The sequence below is a fragment of the Squalius cephalus genome (genome assembly GCF_949319135.1).
Source record: "Squalius cephalus genome assembly, chromosome: 11".
Taxonomy (NCBI): domain Eukaryota; kingdom Metazoa; phylum Chordata; class Actinopteri; order Cypriniformes; family Leuciscidae; genus Squalius; species Squalius cephalus.
In genome coordinates this window covers 15,837,416-15,853,605 of record NC_137132.1, presented here as the reverse complement: position 1 = coordinate 15,853,605, position 16,190 = coordinate 15,837,416, and the positions used below count along the sequence as shown (strand labels likewise).

Below are 16,190 nucleotides of genomic sequence, written 5' to 3'. Positions count from 1 at the left end.
GGGTTCAATTGTCACTGTTAACTTGTTGCTTATTAGAATGCATACTACTAGGATATGCATGTTAGTACTTATAAAACACATATTAATGCCTTATTCTTCATGACCATTTTCTACATCCCTTAATACTACCTAATAGCTAAACTTAACAACCACCTAACTAACTATTGATAAGGGAATTAATTGAGTTTGAGGCAAAAGTTGTAGTTAATAGTTAGCAGTGAGAATTGGATCTTAATCTAAAGTGTGACCATTTTAAATACTAAAATTACTAATAGAGTACAGCAATAAAAATAAATGAAAGCTAAATAGAAACATACAAATAAACTAATAAAAATGACAAAAGCACATCTCAAAATTACTGAAACTAAATTAAAAACCTGGAAATATAAAAATGAGCAAATTCCAAATATTAATAAATACAATGATCGTATATAAACTAATTGTATATATTCACTGAAAATATTCCCCCACACCGTTGCTCTCATTGGTTACCATTCATTTTCATTGCATGAAAAAAAGCAGCATGAACATTGACATTCTCTAAACTATCTCCTTTTCTGTTCCACAGAAGAAAATCAGTCAAATGGACTTGAAAAAACATGTTGAGTATACAATGACAATTTTGGGTGAACTGCTTCATTAAAACGTGAAAATGCTGTATTTTCTCGAATATACATCTCCAAAGCACAAAGAGCATAACAACAGATATGACATTTTTATTACACCTTTGTTTTAATGCTTACACTCTAGTTTTCTCAATGGAGAGATTAGTGCCCTTGATTTCATGAAACGCAATATATGTGGAAAGCTTGTTAAATCTCAAGTCTTACTCTTTGTGTTCCCTGCATCCATTTCTGCCACATGATGAAAACAGTGCAGAGAAAATCACAAGCTTTCAACACTCGAGAGAGACTCTGAACAACTACATTGGCCTACGACCTCTTATCTTCAAGATAGCCAAATCCTACAGTATATCCTTACAAATGTGGCTCCAATTAAACAGAATGTCTTTTGTCTTCCGTTATCACTCATGTTAGGCAGTCAGACAAAGCTGATACTATTAACAATTCAGAGATGAGATATATAGATAAAGCATCTCTTCTGCTGTAACGCTGCATCAAACGAGTGAACCTGCTATTTGTTTAAAATTAGTAGGGCTGTCAATTCAGTTAATGCATTAATGCATTCTCAAAAGAAAAAAATTCATCATATTAATATAATTTATAATATTATACATTATAATATTATATAATAAAAATGTAACATTAATTCATTCATATTATATAATGATATTTGCTATTTGTTGTAAAATTCATATAGCTGACAATCTATTAACATTTTAAAAATGAATTAATTGTTTAATTTAGTTAAATAATTAAGTAATACTTACATGCATTTTGTTCCTCCTAAAAGATTTTCTTTAATTAATGTTATAATACATTACATAATTGATATTAACATTAATTAGTTAAGAAATATTATAATTAATAATTATAAAAAAATCTAATAATTATAACAAATATTATAATATTATAAAACAACACTGATGTATGCCTGGAATGCTCCAAACATTTGCATAATTCGCAGCTCTTGTGGCCCTGCGGCCCGCATAGAGTCTCGACCCACCTGCATGAAGGAGGTGAAACGCTGGTCCTTCTTCTGCCGTGATTTGATGAGCTCTAGGGCGAAGGGCTGGTTACTGCAGAAAGTGCCCACTGCTTGCTTGATCTTCTCCTCCTCTCCACCACTGAACTAGAAAACAGCAAGCAGGAGGATTTGTGGGTGGGAGTCTTATCACACAGAGAAGACCAACTACGACGGCCACAGAATACAAGCAAAACACGAGGCCTTACCCAAGACAGCAACTCATCTCCTATGTGGTCGATGACCGACGACTCGTTCTTCTTGCGTATCGCTGTCATTTGATCCGCTATCCTCACTGAAATTTAAAAGAGCAGATGCCATGATGAGACACATGTGGTGATTTATCTGGAGAAAATGTATTGGAAGACGTACTGTGCAATTGGATGATTTCCTCCAGGTTGGTGAATATGTTTTTGATGTCAGCAAGGGGCAGTATGTTTTCTCGGGTGAGCTTCTGGTAGAAAACACTGTCTAGGACCTTCAGCATGCGTACATGGGCTCGCTCCGTGTAGAAGAGTTCTGAGAGCATCAGAGGGTTACTTCAAAATGCTTAAACAGCACAATGACTACTGTACCAAAACATCACTCTAACAGAATACTTTGTGCATATTACACTTACAGATTTAAAGTGCACCTGCCTGATTCACGTAGTGAAACAAGAACAAGATCGTACCATTAATGACTTCTTGTCTCTTGATCTCGTGGGGTGTCAGGCCAGCTAAAACATCACGCCCGACCAGCTGCTGCCAGTTTGGAGGATCTACATCAGAGTAAACATCACTCCCCTGATCATCCTCACTCTGCAGCTCCTCAAACCTGGGAGGGAGGAGATGGTACATAGATTTACTCTCTCATTAAGCTCAGTGTGTTTCCCTAAATGTGAACTAAACTAACATTTAGTTTCATCTAAATGTGAAGTTGGTGCACAATAAGAGGGCATACACACAGGAAGCCCATCAAATAGAGGGATAACTGTATTCTAACCAGGTGTGTTATGGGAAAAATTTTGTTCAGACTGAGAACTGAAAATACAGTGCAATGTGGTATAACCTCAGCCAATCAATAGATATTTGATGTTTAAAACACATTTATGTCAGTACTTTGGACAAATACGATTTCACAACCTAGCACAAAATAGGATCCAGTTGGTGAAGAAAATGTTCCCATCATGACTAGTTAGGAACAAAGGTTGCTTCTGGTTAGGATACAGTGTATAGAGTGAAGTGGGTGACAGCAGACAGTGACTAGTACCTTCTACTCAGTTTAGGTGTGCCCACATCATGGAGTCTGGAAAACAGTACACACACATGCCCACTTCAATGACACAAAGTGACAGCACTGATTTTAAAATCCTGGCCAATATGTTATGATATACAGCTTGTTATGGCTAATAACCAATACATGTCTGACATTAACATCTAAATTATTGAGTCAAATAAAAAATAAAACACTGAACATTAAAATTATTTTTAAATGCTACAAGTGAATTTAAGCATCACAACATTATAATGGACCACACATTATGAAAAATGGATATTCACTCGAAGATTTGAAAAATATTATCATTAACAGTTGTATTAGTTTAAATTAGGGGTGTAACGGTACACAAAAATCACGGTTCGGTACGTACCTCGGTTTTAAAGTCACGGTTCGGTTTATTTTCGGTACAGTAAGGGAAAGAAATGCAAACATTAAACTGCAGGTTGTTTATTACTATAAACTTTTTTTAACAAGTTGTTTACACTTTTTTAAACACTTTTTAATAAAATATAATAAAATATAATAAAATAGATATAAAATAAAAAAAGAATAAGAAATAAAATACTGCTGCAAAGTTCTCCACTAAATAAAATACTCTCAGTCTCAAACCAATATCACATAATAAAATATAATGAAAAATATAAATAAATAACTATGATTACAGTGCAGGAACAGAAAATAGCCCTATATTAAAATAATATTAAACAAATATATTAATGTATTATTATTTTTCAATAATCAATCAAAATAATCAATTTAAGATTTTTTTTCCACTTTTTTTAATAATTATCAAAATAAAATATAGTCTATAGTACAAAGCTATAGTACAAAGCTATTATTACCAGAGCATGTGATCAGAGCAGGTCATTTTACCATTGTTGCCAGCATGACTATACCAGCTCAGCAAACAGAAGTCTAGGTTACTACTGAGAAATTTCACCTTATTTGAGCGGACTTTGCTTTTCCAGTGCGTGATCGGTACATGATTGGAGTGTTTGGGCCGTTAACGACAGAGCAGAACGCGCAGCGCAAACACGGACTCGAACATTGAGCAGAGAGCGCAGCGGGTCGTCGACACACACACACACACACACACACACACGCGCACGCCACGGAACGGAGAGTGCGGCGGCGCACACGAAGCGGAAAAGCTTTTTTCCGCCCTGCAGTCTATTTCATTGTTACAGTGACGACGGGTAAAACCAGAGAATGTCTAATAGGAAAAAACATTAGAATCAGCTGCAGGGCGGGATTTGCGCTGAACGCGGAGACTTCCGCCACTTAATATGTTCGTGTGGAAACACGAAAATGTACCTATGTTCCGCACACAAAAAATTGCATTCAGTCATTCGGTACACACGTGCACCGAACCGAAAGCCCTGTACCGAAACGGTTCGGTACGAATACACGTACCGTTACACCCCTAGTTTAAATATTAGTATTTAAAAGGGTCCTATGATACCCTTTTTCAAAGTTTTGATTTAGTTTGTTGGGATCTACTAGAGTAGGTTTTCGCGGAAAAAAACCCAAAAAAAAAACCTTCACATATTTTATATTATTACAGCACCTCTCTTCCCAGTCTGACAGTAACGCTCTGTTTAGTTCTGGTCTCTCCTTTCAAAAAGCTCAGATTGGGCTCAATGTGCTCAGATTGGACGGCTGTACAAGTGTGTTGTGATTGTTACATTTTTGGTCAATTTTAAAATAGCGGAAAAGAGCATGCACAATTAAATGTCCAATATCAGCAGATAACCAATAAAAAATGTAATAAAAATTTTCTGACAAAAAAAGATTAGAGAATGTAGTGATGCATGAAGCACTGCTTACTTATTGTTCACTTTTAAACAAAGCAGCTTTCTTTTGGTCAACAAGCAAAATCTAAGGAACTTTATCACCTTTACGCAAAACTCCCAATTGGGCCGATATCTACTAAAATTACTGGATTTCGCCCATGAAATTTTGCTGAGAAATGGTAAATATGACTGCATGTAGAGAGACTATGTTAAAGATTATGTTAGAAATAAATTTCAAATGAAGAAGAAACAAATATTGTTTGCTGCATAGCTTTTAAGTATGCACCTGTCTCCATCTCTGTCTTCATCTAGCTGGTCCATGCTGTATGGGATGTAGTCACAGGGTGGGTAGATGCTGTCCAGCACATCTCCAGACTGCACCCCATCACTGAGCCGGGGAACCACCGCAGACGGGCTATCTGAGGACACAGAAGAGGCAGTCTCAGACAGCATGTCCAGAATATGAAAGGAACGATCGCTCTAATGAATGAGATGGAAATGCTGTACTCACTAAACTCTGAGTCCCTGCCAGAGGGATCTGTCGGTGAGCCGTATGTGGCGCTGAAGGGAGGAGAGGTGATCAACCCCGGGCTCTGTAGGAGGTCCGAGCCCTCACTCGACTGACTGCCCCGCAGACGTCCACCCTCTATTAGGTCTGAGCCGCCCATCGCTGGCTGAGACATCTGCTTCTGAGGCCTTTGCTTGATGTTATCCCCGACCCTCCCCGCTGCTCAAACACACACCAAACCAGATTCAGCGTCAATGTGAATCTTTCACCACCCAGAGGATGGAAAGCAAAATGAGGACAGGTCTTCTGCGCTTAGAAATGGCCAGGAATCGCAAGCTTTAGAGCCTAATATTAACTACACTACTATCATATATATAAATATATATATATGTAATTTAGTCCTGTGATAGCAAAGCTGAATTTTCATCAGCCATTACTCTAGTCTTCAGTGTCACATGATCTTTCAGCAAATCATTCTAATATGGTGCTCAAGAAATATATTTTTTTTATTATTATAAGTTAAAAACAGTTCTGCAGCTTAAGTTAAAGTAAAAAAAAAACAACAGCATTTATTTGAAATAGATGTAGATATAAGAACTGTCTATTAAATATGAAATGGCAGATATTAAAATTTAAGTTTTTCAACTTTTTTGTGTAAGTACATTAAAAATAAAACACTAAAAACTTTAATCATTTGCATTAAACGCAGTAAGTAAATGTAAGCATTATGACATTATAATGTAGAATGTGAAATAAGGATATCCACAAAGAGTCACAACAAATATGATCCTAACATTTCTGTTCTCATTTTAGTTTAATTCAATTTATCTGTGTATTTTTCTCAAACCAGCCATTAGTAAATGGACAGAAAAAGTTCAAAGCCTTAAGAAAAAAAAAAAGTGTCTTAAATTGCTGTGGGTTGTAGAAATTTTCGCTAGACTTACACGGTAATGAATCGATACGACTGGGCCACCGCGGGGGAACCCGGATGGGGAAGCGAGGCTTTTTCAGCTTCTCCTCTCCTTCCTTTTCGGTTTTGCTTTTCTGTTCAGGAAGGATAAAACAACAAACCCCAGGGTAACGGCTTTGCCATGGAAAGACTGAGAAGATAATTGTTCTGTTCCAAAACCTAGTAAACTGCCTAGAGGGACAGCATTTCAAGGCACTATATGCATGCTCCGGACACAAAGGAAACTTAATTACACTTAAGACATCATCTTTTAGTCGATTTCTAAGGCAGCATTGCATACATCATTTACAGAACAAGCTAATTTAAACAATACATCCAAGATGAGAATTTTTTTTTTTTTTTTCATAGATGGATTGTGTGGATCGTTTACATGCATAAAAGTAAAATGTGATTTCACTGGCTTCAAATACAATCTACTTTCTATTTACATTTTTTATTTTATTTTATAGTACAATTTTATTATACAATTATTTTTTAGACCTAATATGTGTGTGTGCTATCTATTTCTGTTTATTTGATCAACATGCCAACTCAAAACTATACTAATGTCAAACTATTGTACGTAGAACATTCCGAATCAGTCGAATGAGTTTCTGCCAGGATGTTCCCTTAGAAGGTAATTGCATATGTAGATAGCAAGGCAGCTGACTAGGTTCTGGAACAAAGTTAATGTGGTTGAAATGTGAAAAAATATGAGGCAGATGGAAACGGAATGAGCTGATACCCTCAGTTTGGAAGGAAGAAAATTAATTCGAACTCGTTTGGACTCCAGGTTTCGTTGCTCTTTCATCCGAACTCCCAGATGCTTCATGTACATGAAGATCACATACTGTATGGCGGTGCTGGAAGAGACACAACTCAGTTTTAAGGTTGAATTTAACTCTTTTCTCACTCCCTGTCCAAGCTTAGTAACTAGAGCACGGCATTGAGCATCAAAGTCTTTCGATTCCTAATTTAGATTTGAGTCTCTGAGGGTTGTGTTGTGCCTGTTGAGTGCTGTTGGCTCCATGTGGCCAACTCCTTCTGTTCCACATGACTCCTATCTTATTGTGCCTTCTGCCATATGTCACAAAACTCACATGCACACGCACACGAGTTCCCCATCTATCTTCTCACACATGTCCTGTACATTCATAAATCATACAGGCTTGTGGTGTTTCCATATGGCATCTCAAATATGTTTGCCTACATTATGTTAAATGAGGACTAGGAAATGCATGAAGATCAGAAATCTCATTAAGTCGCTCTGTTCTGCAGCATCTTGCATTGTGTCAATGCGCTGGCACCCCAGGCTGACAATTTACAAACAAATCCAACGCAACGTCTTTACGCACGATCAAATAACCCTCATCCTTAAAGTCTTTATTATCATTATGGATGAGGTTTGCCAGAGGAAAACGTGAAAAAATCTCACCATTTCTCCTCTTCTGTGGGTTGTGAAGTCAACCTGAAAGAGACACGCGTGTGAGATGGAGGACAGCCTTTGAGGAAGCAATCTTGAGTATGTGGAGTAGGGCTGGATAATATTCTACATATATTTTGACATTTATGTATTTGCTCTGAAATATATAAATAAAATGGCTTAAGCAGTGGTTCCCAAATTTGGGGGCCTGGAGTTATAAAAAAGGGGCCTGGCAAGGCTATAGGAAAAGGTACAGTCAGCGGACTGTTAAGCAAAAGAAACCTCTTTGGGTTGATACAAGACCCCACTGCGAAATTATCCCGCTTATTATGTGGCTACTTGTTGCAAATAATTGAACACAAAATATGAATTTGACTAAGTATAATATTTGCTATTTCAACATATGATTATGAATAAACGTTATTGCTGATTCATATTTTAACGTTTTGCAACTGAAGATTAAATGGAACACATTATTAATAGCTGTCCTATCAATACTATGAAAGATCATGAAAATAGTCAAATGTCCAAATAAAAAGTATACTTGTTAAATATCGTCAGAAAAATCACTGGAGATATATAATTACTATTCAATATATCACCCAGCCCTAATGTGGAGTGATTAACAGAATGTGTGAGATTCTCACAGAATGTCATCTATCTTGGATAGGATGTTTTCAGCACATGATCGCTCTCTCTCTAGAGCCAGCTGTTCAGAGTCCAGGCGAGACAGCTCTACATCAGCCAGGGTCAAACCCATACTGCGCTTCTGCCTGTAAGAGTTAAGGCAGTTGGTTTGTAGGTGCTATTGTCATTGTGTAACTGTCAATCTGAATGAGAACATCGCAGGTTAGCTATGATGGTGAATGTCTAGATTCCTGACCTGAAGTCCTCCAAGTTTCTGTTAACATCAGGAAGGAGCGTTTCCTGCATTGTCTGTATGTACTGCCTGTGTAATTCCTCAGGAATCAGCTCTGGTCTCCGCCGCTCTGACAACGTATACAGAAAAATAAAAAGTAATCATACACGTTCACTGTTTTTAAGTTGATTTTCTTTGTTTATTGAGATGTAACAAATTATGCCAGTATATCACAACAGTTTTAAAGTTGATTTAAGATTTCTAGACCCTAACCATCACAGAATTCTTATTACATTTTTCAATTTTAATCAAAGCATTATCTATCAAGTTAATTGAGTCATAGTTCTCATGAAGACCCTTAGCTTGTCAAATAATCTAGGCAATGTCAGGTGTTGCAGTCTTTTAAGGATTACTAAGATTACTAAGATATCTAAATGGGGACAAATTATAGACTTCAATTCCTTTGTTTAAATATAAAACTTAATTATAATTGCTTTAGACTAACCCTAAAAGAGAACTTGTCATATTTTTAGAATGTAAAAAAAAAAAAAAAAACCCTGTATTTGCATTATTTATGAATCGATTTTCCTATTGAGGACATCCTCGAATGTCCCCATCAAGAACAATTTTGTCCCAAAACAGCTCATTTGAGCCATTCAGAGGGTAGACAGGGTAGTCACTAAACATGTTGTCTCTTCAAGCAATGTCAACATGACACATGGTCAGAGTGACCAAGTGCTTCAGATGCTAAATCCATAATTACATGGAGAGTTAACATGAATGTTCAACAGGATTTGTGCCTTCTAAACAATTGCAGGTTTCCCACAGAGGGCTGAGAAATGATTATGTGGTTGGATGTTGAATGAACACAGAAACACGACTGTTGAAACAACACTGCGAGGGTGTGAATAAGTTTTGTGCTTCCATTGAGATGCTTCTAAAATTAACTGTGCTTACCGAGCTCAGTGGAGATGGATTCAGGCACAGCGACCTTCAAATTCTGTTGAACGAAAATAATCAATTAAAAAGGGGTTTCTTACAAAATATTTTTTTTTTTTTTTTTTGCCTGCAAAACAACTACAAACACTAAAATAACAAGGTAACAAAACAGCTGAGCTCCGGGAATAAAAATGCACAATTTTCCAAATGAACTAGCCGTCCATCTTGCAGAAAGAGAACAAAGCTTGCTGCAGGGAAGACTCGCACCCACTCACAAACTCAGACTGAGTTTGAGAACAACAACATGCGATGACCGCGGAGAAAGGTAAAAGGTTGTCTGAGAGAGCGTTTGCTTTCTGACCCCGAGGGTGCTGGGAAAGGAGTAACCTTCCACACACCTCTCGGGACAAAAGGCACGGTTGATCTGGGTGGATCCAGGCTTTTGCCTCAACATGCCCGCAGACCAAATGACACCAAGACAGCGCAGACAATGACGGGTTAGAGCGAGAAGGGATGAGGTGTGAAAAGCTCCACTTACTGCCCCCCGGTCTATGAAGAACGTCAAGAAGTCCATGAAGATGCGCCGCATTTCTTTGGAGTTGGTCTGTTTGTAGAGGTCAGCGTACAGGTAGCAGAGCTGTGGAGGGAAGCGGGATTCAGTGAGCGAGAACTAGCGAGACAGATTTGTGAATTTGTTTGTGACTGATTCAAATTGAAAACATTGCTGACAGCTGATACTGTTATGGTCACCAATATACACTACGTTTTAAAATGTTGGGGTTGGTAAGATTTCTACTTTTATTTAGCATTTGAATGCAAGAATGCATTGAATTGCTCAAAGGTGACAGCAAAGACATTTAAAATGTCACAAAAGATTTCTATTTCAAATAAATGCGGTTCTTCTGAACTTCTTCTGAAAAAAGAATCCTGAAAATAAAACCATCACTGTTTCAACATTGATAATAATAAAAATAATAACTGATAATCAATTTTTTTGTAGTCTGAATAGGAAAAACTAGTGCTTTCAATCGATTAAAAAAAAACGAATGAATCGCACATTTGTTCTGTCATTAATTGCGATTAATCGCAATATAAATGTTTAATATTTTTTAATTGTATCAGTTTCACAGTTACTCTCCAAATTAATGTAGAAACAACTTGAAAACAGTATATTTTACTTCTTGTGATGGTATCTTCTAATGAATGAAGGCCAGTTTCACCGATACTAATACTGGTACTTATGTCTCTATGATTTTTTTTAACGATAGACATTCAACATTACAGTAGAATTGAAAGCTATCAATGTCAACATTTATTAGGGTTTAAAAAAAAAACTTTAATTTAAGTGAACTTAAAACAATCTTCACATAAACCCATTATAATAAATGTCATATTTAGCCTACCTGTGGCTTTTCTACCTGTCTAACAGGTAGGAAATATACAGAAATTGAATAAAGTTATCAAACACTTTACAGTCTTAACTGCATAAATTATAAATAAAATTTAGATTAATCCTTATTAAAGCTAATGTTAGCCAAAGGATGACAGAAAAAAACGGATGCTGCGTTAATTGCCTTAAATATTTTTTACACGTTAAACTGAAAATATGAATTGCATGCGTAAACGCACTAATTTTGACAGCACTAGAAAAAACCACATTAAATCCTTCATAGGTGGTTTGAAATCAGATTCAATTCAGATTTTTGTAAGTGAATTTATTTTTATTTTTGAGTGGTTCTTCGTCATTCATTGTGTAGCTTGTTAAGTCAGAGGTTGTGACATGAAGACTTCAATAGAACATTGCATATGCCATGCTTCCCTGTTTTATACACTTTTCTGTGATGAATGAGAAGATTTGGATCCTCCATTCATGAAAAGCATAATCCATGGCAAAACATTAATTCTCATGTGTGGTGAACCTCATCGATGCGAATGTGCTAGTAAAACAAACTTGTAGCTTGAAAAGTTGGTCTAAAAACAGATTTAAGAAAAAAAAAAAATCTGGGTTGAATCACTTCCTCAAACCAACTCTATGGGATATTTCGTCCGTTTTATTGTCCGTCTGGCAATCCCATAAATCTGTTTGCTTAGAAAAGCATGACTGATAGCAATAGTCTTGCCTGCCTAAGCAAGCACTTCTAATTAGTGCTGGAACTTACCAGAGGTGCAGGGTCAAACTGGGAGATCACATGGTGCAGGAAGGCGGCAAGATGAGCAGGGCGAGTCTTGAGCAGCTCGATACTCTGGAAGCAGCTGCACAGGCCGTTCACCTGGAACACATCAGATCAGTTTAGAGAGTGAGGTGACCAAGATCAGGGTTTCTACACTGAGGGAAAAGAACTGAGAATACCTGCTCCTGCTCGGTGTCAAAGTCATCATCTTCAGCAGCAATGATCTCCGAAGCCAGGCGGGAGGGAGGGCTCCCTATGGAGGATTGGAAACGAGAATCCTACGGCAGGAAGCAGAGAGGTGTGACTATCGTGTTGATCTGAAATCAGACGGTAAGGTCTGTCAAAAGGAATGGTTCTCACTAGGTCAGAACTGTCCTCGACCTCAGGGGACGGGCAGGAGTTGAGGCTGTCTCTGGGGGTGCTCTTCGGACTGGAACAGTTGAAGGCCCTTCGGCTCTCTGGAGAGGCCAGATAGAACCGTTGCTGGACCTGCACATCACACCATATACACAATTAATTACACCACAGGGACGGAAGGAACAAGGGCCACTGAGAACACTCATGACAAGTGCCACTGTTCAGCTGAGATCAGTGAAAATATCTCATAAAAAGAGAATGCATAGTACACTTACAGATGATACTGAACTTCCACTCCAGAAACCCTCCGGGCTGAAATCTCCCTTAAATTGATCCTCATCCACCCAACAGCCATCTTCACTGTTCCTGAGACACATACCCTCCTAAAGCACAGATTTATAGTTAATTCATGTGGCATAATTCAATGATATTCATGATATTTTTTTAAACTATCATAGTCTTCTAAAAAGTGGTCAAGCAATATATTGTTCATACCGACAAATTAACATTGGCTAGTAACTTTTCCCATTCGGCCAATTACTATCCCCATCCAGCCTTTTGAAAACCTATATTCTAGTGCATATAGTGTTTTTGGAGTCTACTAAAATAGGCTTTAATGCAAGAATGTAAAAAAATAAAAAAAATAAAAAATCACATATTTTATATTATTACAGCAACTCTCTTCCCGGTCTGTCAGTAACGCTCTGTTCCTGTCTATATGAAGTCCCTCCTTCCGAAAAGTGAAACGTGCTCTGATTGGTTGGCTGGACAAGTGTGTTCTGATTGGTCAACCACTTCAAGTGTGTTTTGGAAATGTCACACCCCAAACCATAACTGCTAATTTCAACACATTACTAACACAACTCAACCAGGTCTCACCCCTTTTTGCGCATGTCTTGGTCAGGAATTATTAAAATGAGGGCTATTGTAACGTGTATGTTCCAGGACGAAAATTCAAGACTACAAGTGAGGTGTCTCAGGGAGTTCAGATATGGCTTACTGATATGGAAAATACTGTAACTCCCTTTGGAGTGGACTTTGTGCTTTGTAACTTTGCAGACCTTTTTCACACTCAAACAGAAATTTTACAGATTAAAGAAAGTTGAAAATGGAAAAAAGCATAATAGGATCCCATTAAAGATTTTTTTTTACAAATACGTTTTTAGTAAGTAAAACAGTTTAAATTTTACAATTTTCAAAATTAAATTTCACATAAATATGATTTATATATATACACACATACTGGTCAACCACAACTCCAAACACTGTGTTAGTGATGCTTTAAATGTGAAAATCATTGAAACCGTTCAGAAATGTCATACATGTGTAGCCCTGTTGAGCTGGCCCTGCTGATGTGGAATGTGCTTCCTGGCTTCCTGGATGTCCCGTAGTGGTTTGGCTGTAGGAGTTCTGCTGTAGTCCTCCATTAGTCCCTAAAGAATGAGAATTTTTCATATACTATATAATCAGACCTCTTACACCCCAGTCAAGTACAATCTAACAACCGCTCTGACATGTTGCTCTGCTCGGCACTCAATGCTTTTATTTAGTGCATTATAAAAGTCTACTTCTATGTCGCTCTCCAAGAAAATCAAAATGACAGATCTTTGTTTACAAGCACTACGAAAGTGGTAAAACTGCACTGACGAAACATAGTGGGAGGGGCTTAGGTCTGCCCTCTCACTTATCAGCTATACTGGAGCCTAAATTACCTCCCAACAGGAAAGGCCTCATTCTTATCAACTTAAGTCATACTGCAACAATACAGCTCTGTTACTCAACACTTTACAGAATATTTGTGAAGTTAAAAGTAGCCTATGTGTCTACTTATAGTAGTCTACTAAGTAATTTTGAGTCTGATATTTAGATTCTGACCTGCATGTCCTGTTGCTCCTTGGACACCACCCTCTTGTTGTCCATTCTTTGGTTGTGTGAAGCACTGTTCTCTTCCTATGTAGGGTTGGGTTGAGAAACGTTAAGGAGGAGCAAATGAAAAATATAGATGACGTCATTTAATTGGAGGAGAGATATGAGGAAGTAATCTGACAACAAATAAACAATACCAGATATAAAAACATTTCAATATTGGACCACAAGAATGTATGGGGTGCTTACCCATGGTACAAGGGGAGAGGAGGTGCGTTCCGCTGCATTGTACGAGTTGGGAGATGTAACAAAAGGGTCCCCGAAACACCCCGGTGACCCAAGACCCACGTCTACCTCAGAGAGGGGGATCTGGGGCGACCCGGGAGGTCGGCCTAACAATGTGAGGGCCACATAAGAACCGGCTGTGAAGAACAAATGAATTTGGGTCAGCGGTGGAAATATGAGGTGTCCATCTTTAACTAAGCACATGGTTTGTCCTCACATTTGATTAAATTCACCACTTCCACATGGTTTGATTGTGTCACCAAGGTCCCGTTCACCTAAAGCAGAGGAGAAAAACATACAAAATGCATTAAACTCTAACTATAAAAACATATACATGTGAGTTCTCCTCCTACACCGACACAAACATGAGGTAATTTTGTGACCAGCAGGTGGCAGAACAGACACATGCAGAAATGCAGTGGTGAAGAGAGAGAAGGGGTGGGCAGCTCCATATAGTAACCTTGTCTCTGTAAGTGTCTCACCTTAATGATCCTGTCCCCCGTCTGAACACCTGCACGCATGGCAGCGCCATCTACCAAATGACAGAAGATGATTGTGAAGATTTACGAATTGAAAGTATTATCTAGTGTGGTGGGTGGTTGACAGAGTACTTCTAAGCAGAGTGCTGAAGGGGTTGCTGTGTGGTTTATGTGCTCCATTTACAATGCACACAAATTGGTTTTTTTAGTGTCATTTTGCAAATGATGAAACCTCCATTTTGTGCATTCATGCATTTGCTGTCTCTTACAGACTCGTTCACTACAGTGTGAACTAAATTGTAGTGAATTTTAGAAAACTGAGCAATTATGAGTGAATTAGGACAGTAAAATAAAAAAAATTCTGTTCAAACTTTTAAAAACACCAACAAGTAACAAGCAAAAGTTCCTTTTTTGTTGTTTTTTTGCCACCAAAAAAAAAAAAAAAAAGACCTTATTCAGCGTAGGCGGCATATTGAAATGTACGTGGATAAAAACAATGCTGTGAGGGATAGACTTAAAATCTTTATAATGGCATGGATTCTGTCATTTTTGGTGGAAAATGTACATGTTGTTCAACAACACTACAGTCTGTACTGTAAAGGACTGAACTACAGTCCCTCTCAGCCTTTTAAAAATCCCATAGACCCTGACTAAGGTCTACTATGGGATTGTTTATAGCTCCTTCTACTTTTTTCAATGTGTATGCAACCTCCTTTAAGATGCTTTGTGTGTCCTCTAATTGGCCCTGGTCAGAGCACATCAGCTCCATTTCTGACCTACAGCCAAGTCATATCAGCCCGGGGAGGGGAGAGTCTCAGTGACAGATGCCCACAGGAGCTGATGGGGGCGGAGAAAGAAAGATAGGCGTCTTAGACATTCGTCTTACCCTGTTTGACGAGTTGTACGAAAACAGGGTTGTCCCCACTGACGGTCAGCCCAAAGCCGTTCTCATCTTTCTGAATGATCACACATCTCTGAACCAGCCCTGGGAAGGAGGGAGAGAGAGAAAAAGAGAGAAAGTTTTATAAGAAGGGAGCTACAAAATTGATTTTACTGGATCGTCAATGCCTTTTTTAAGTATTCACCAGGAGAGGCCTATCAAAGTAGATAACAGTAACAATGACTCCAATACCTGATCGAAATGACAGTGCAAGAAAGTGCAGACCGTCATAAAGTACTGAGAGAGTAGAGAGTATCATAAAAAAAAATCAGATAGAGCAGAGTTGGATGCATCAATTTCACAGTCCGAATTAAAATCTAGCCAGCTTGCCAGGATAATGGAAAGATACAGGAAATGATAGTGGTGTGGAAGTGTGGGTTATCACGGTCTTCTAATGCTGCTAGCATGAGATGGGCCTGCTATCAAAATGGATAGCTCATCCAATCAGATTTGAATAGAAAAACCGCAGTACTTAAAATCACAGAAATGAGTATTAACTCCAATGTAAACTGATCAAATAGTCAGAGAGAAAAACTACATCTATGTCTTCAAGTTGCCTTCTGTGAAAAAAATTAAGGATAAATATGACTTGAGCTCTACTATCCGTGTCTGCAGTAGGCTGTAGAATACTACAGGAAAAAATGTAGTAAAATACAGTGAAAAATACAGTAAAATACATTTGTAAATACAGTTCAGTAATGCACTTGATGTCTATGG

At 37.9% G+C, this 16,190-nt stretch overlaps 1 protein-coding gene across 4 annotated transcripts in view; it reads right to left on the bottom strand.

Annotated features, from left to right (window-relative positions):
- arhgef12a (Rho guanine nucleotide exchange factor (GEF) 12a) overlaps positions 1-16,190 on the bottom strand; it is a 53,289-nt gene that overhangs the window by 13,611 nt on the left and 23,488 nt on the right. For 2 of the 4 annotated variants that reach the window (XM_079885106.1, XM_079885108.1), the window contains 24 exons: positions 15,420-15,518; positions 14,537-14,586; positions 14,272-14,329; positions 14,019-14,191; positions 13,779-13,853; positions 13,226-13,336; positions 12,179-12,286; positions 11,928-12,035; positions 11,726-11,824; positions 11,535-11,645; positions 9,914-10,012; positions 9,394-9,436; positions 8,461-8,566; positions 8,225-8,350; positions 7,590-7,622; positions 6,900-7,017; positions 6,150-6,249; positions 5,209-5,424; positions 4,984-5,116; positions 2,896-2,931; positions 2,318-2,460; positions 2,017-2,163; positions 1,854-1,939; positions 1,627-1,752 (listed from right to left, as the gene is read on the bottom strand). In XM_079885106.1, coding sequence (XP_079741232.1) covers positions 1,627-1,752; positions 1,854-1,939; positions 2,017-2,163; positions 2,318-2,460; positions 2,896-2,931; positions 4,984-5,116; positions 5,209-5,424; positions 6,150-6,249; positions 6,900-7,017; positions 7,590-7,622; positions 8,225-8,350; positions 8,461-8,566; positions 9,394-9,436; positions 9,914-10,012; positions 11,535-11,645; positions 11,726-11,824; positions 11,928-12,035; positions 12,179-12,286; positions 13,226-13,336; positions 13,779-13,853; positions 14,019-14,191; positions 14,272-14,329; positions 14,537-14,586; positions 15,420-15,518 — 2,504 coding nt within the window. Of the gene's footprint in view, positions 1-1,626; positions 1,753-1,853; positions 1,940-2,016; positions 2,164-2,317; positions 2,461-2,895; positions 2,932-4,983; positions 5,117-5,208; positions 5,425-6,149; positions 6,250-6,899; positions 7,018-7,589; positions 7,623-8,224; positions 8,351-8,460; positions 8,567-9,393; positions 9,437-9,913; positions 10,013-11,534; positions 11,646-11,725; positions 11,825-11,906; positions 12,036-12,178; positions 12,287-13,225; positions 13,337-13,778; positions 13,854-14,018; positions 14,192-14,271; positions 14,330-14,536; positions 14,587-15,419; positions 15,519-16,190 lie in introns of all 4 variants that reach the window. The other 2 variants (XM_079885105.1, XM_079885107.1) reach the window with 1 other exon arrangement.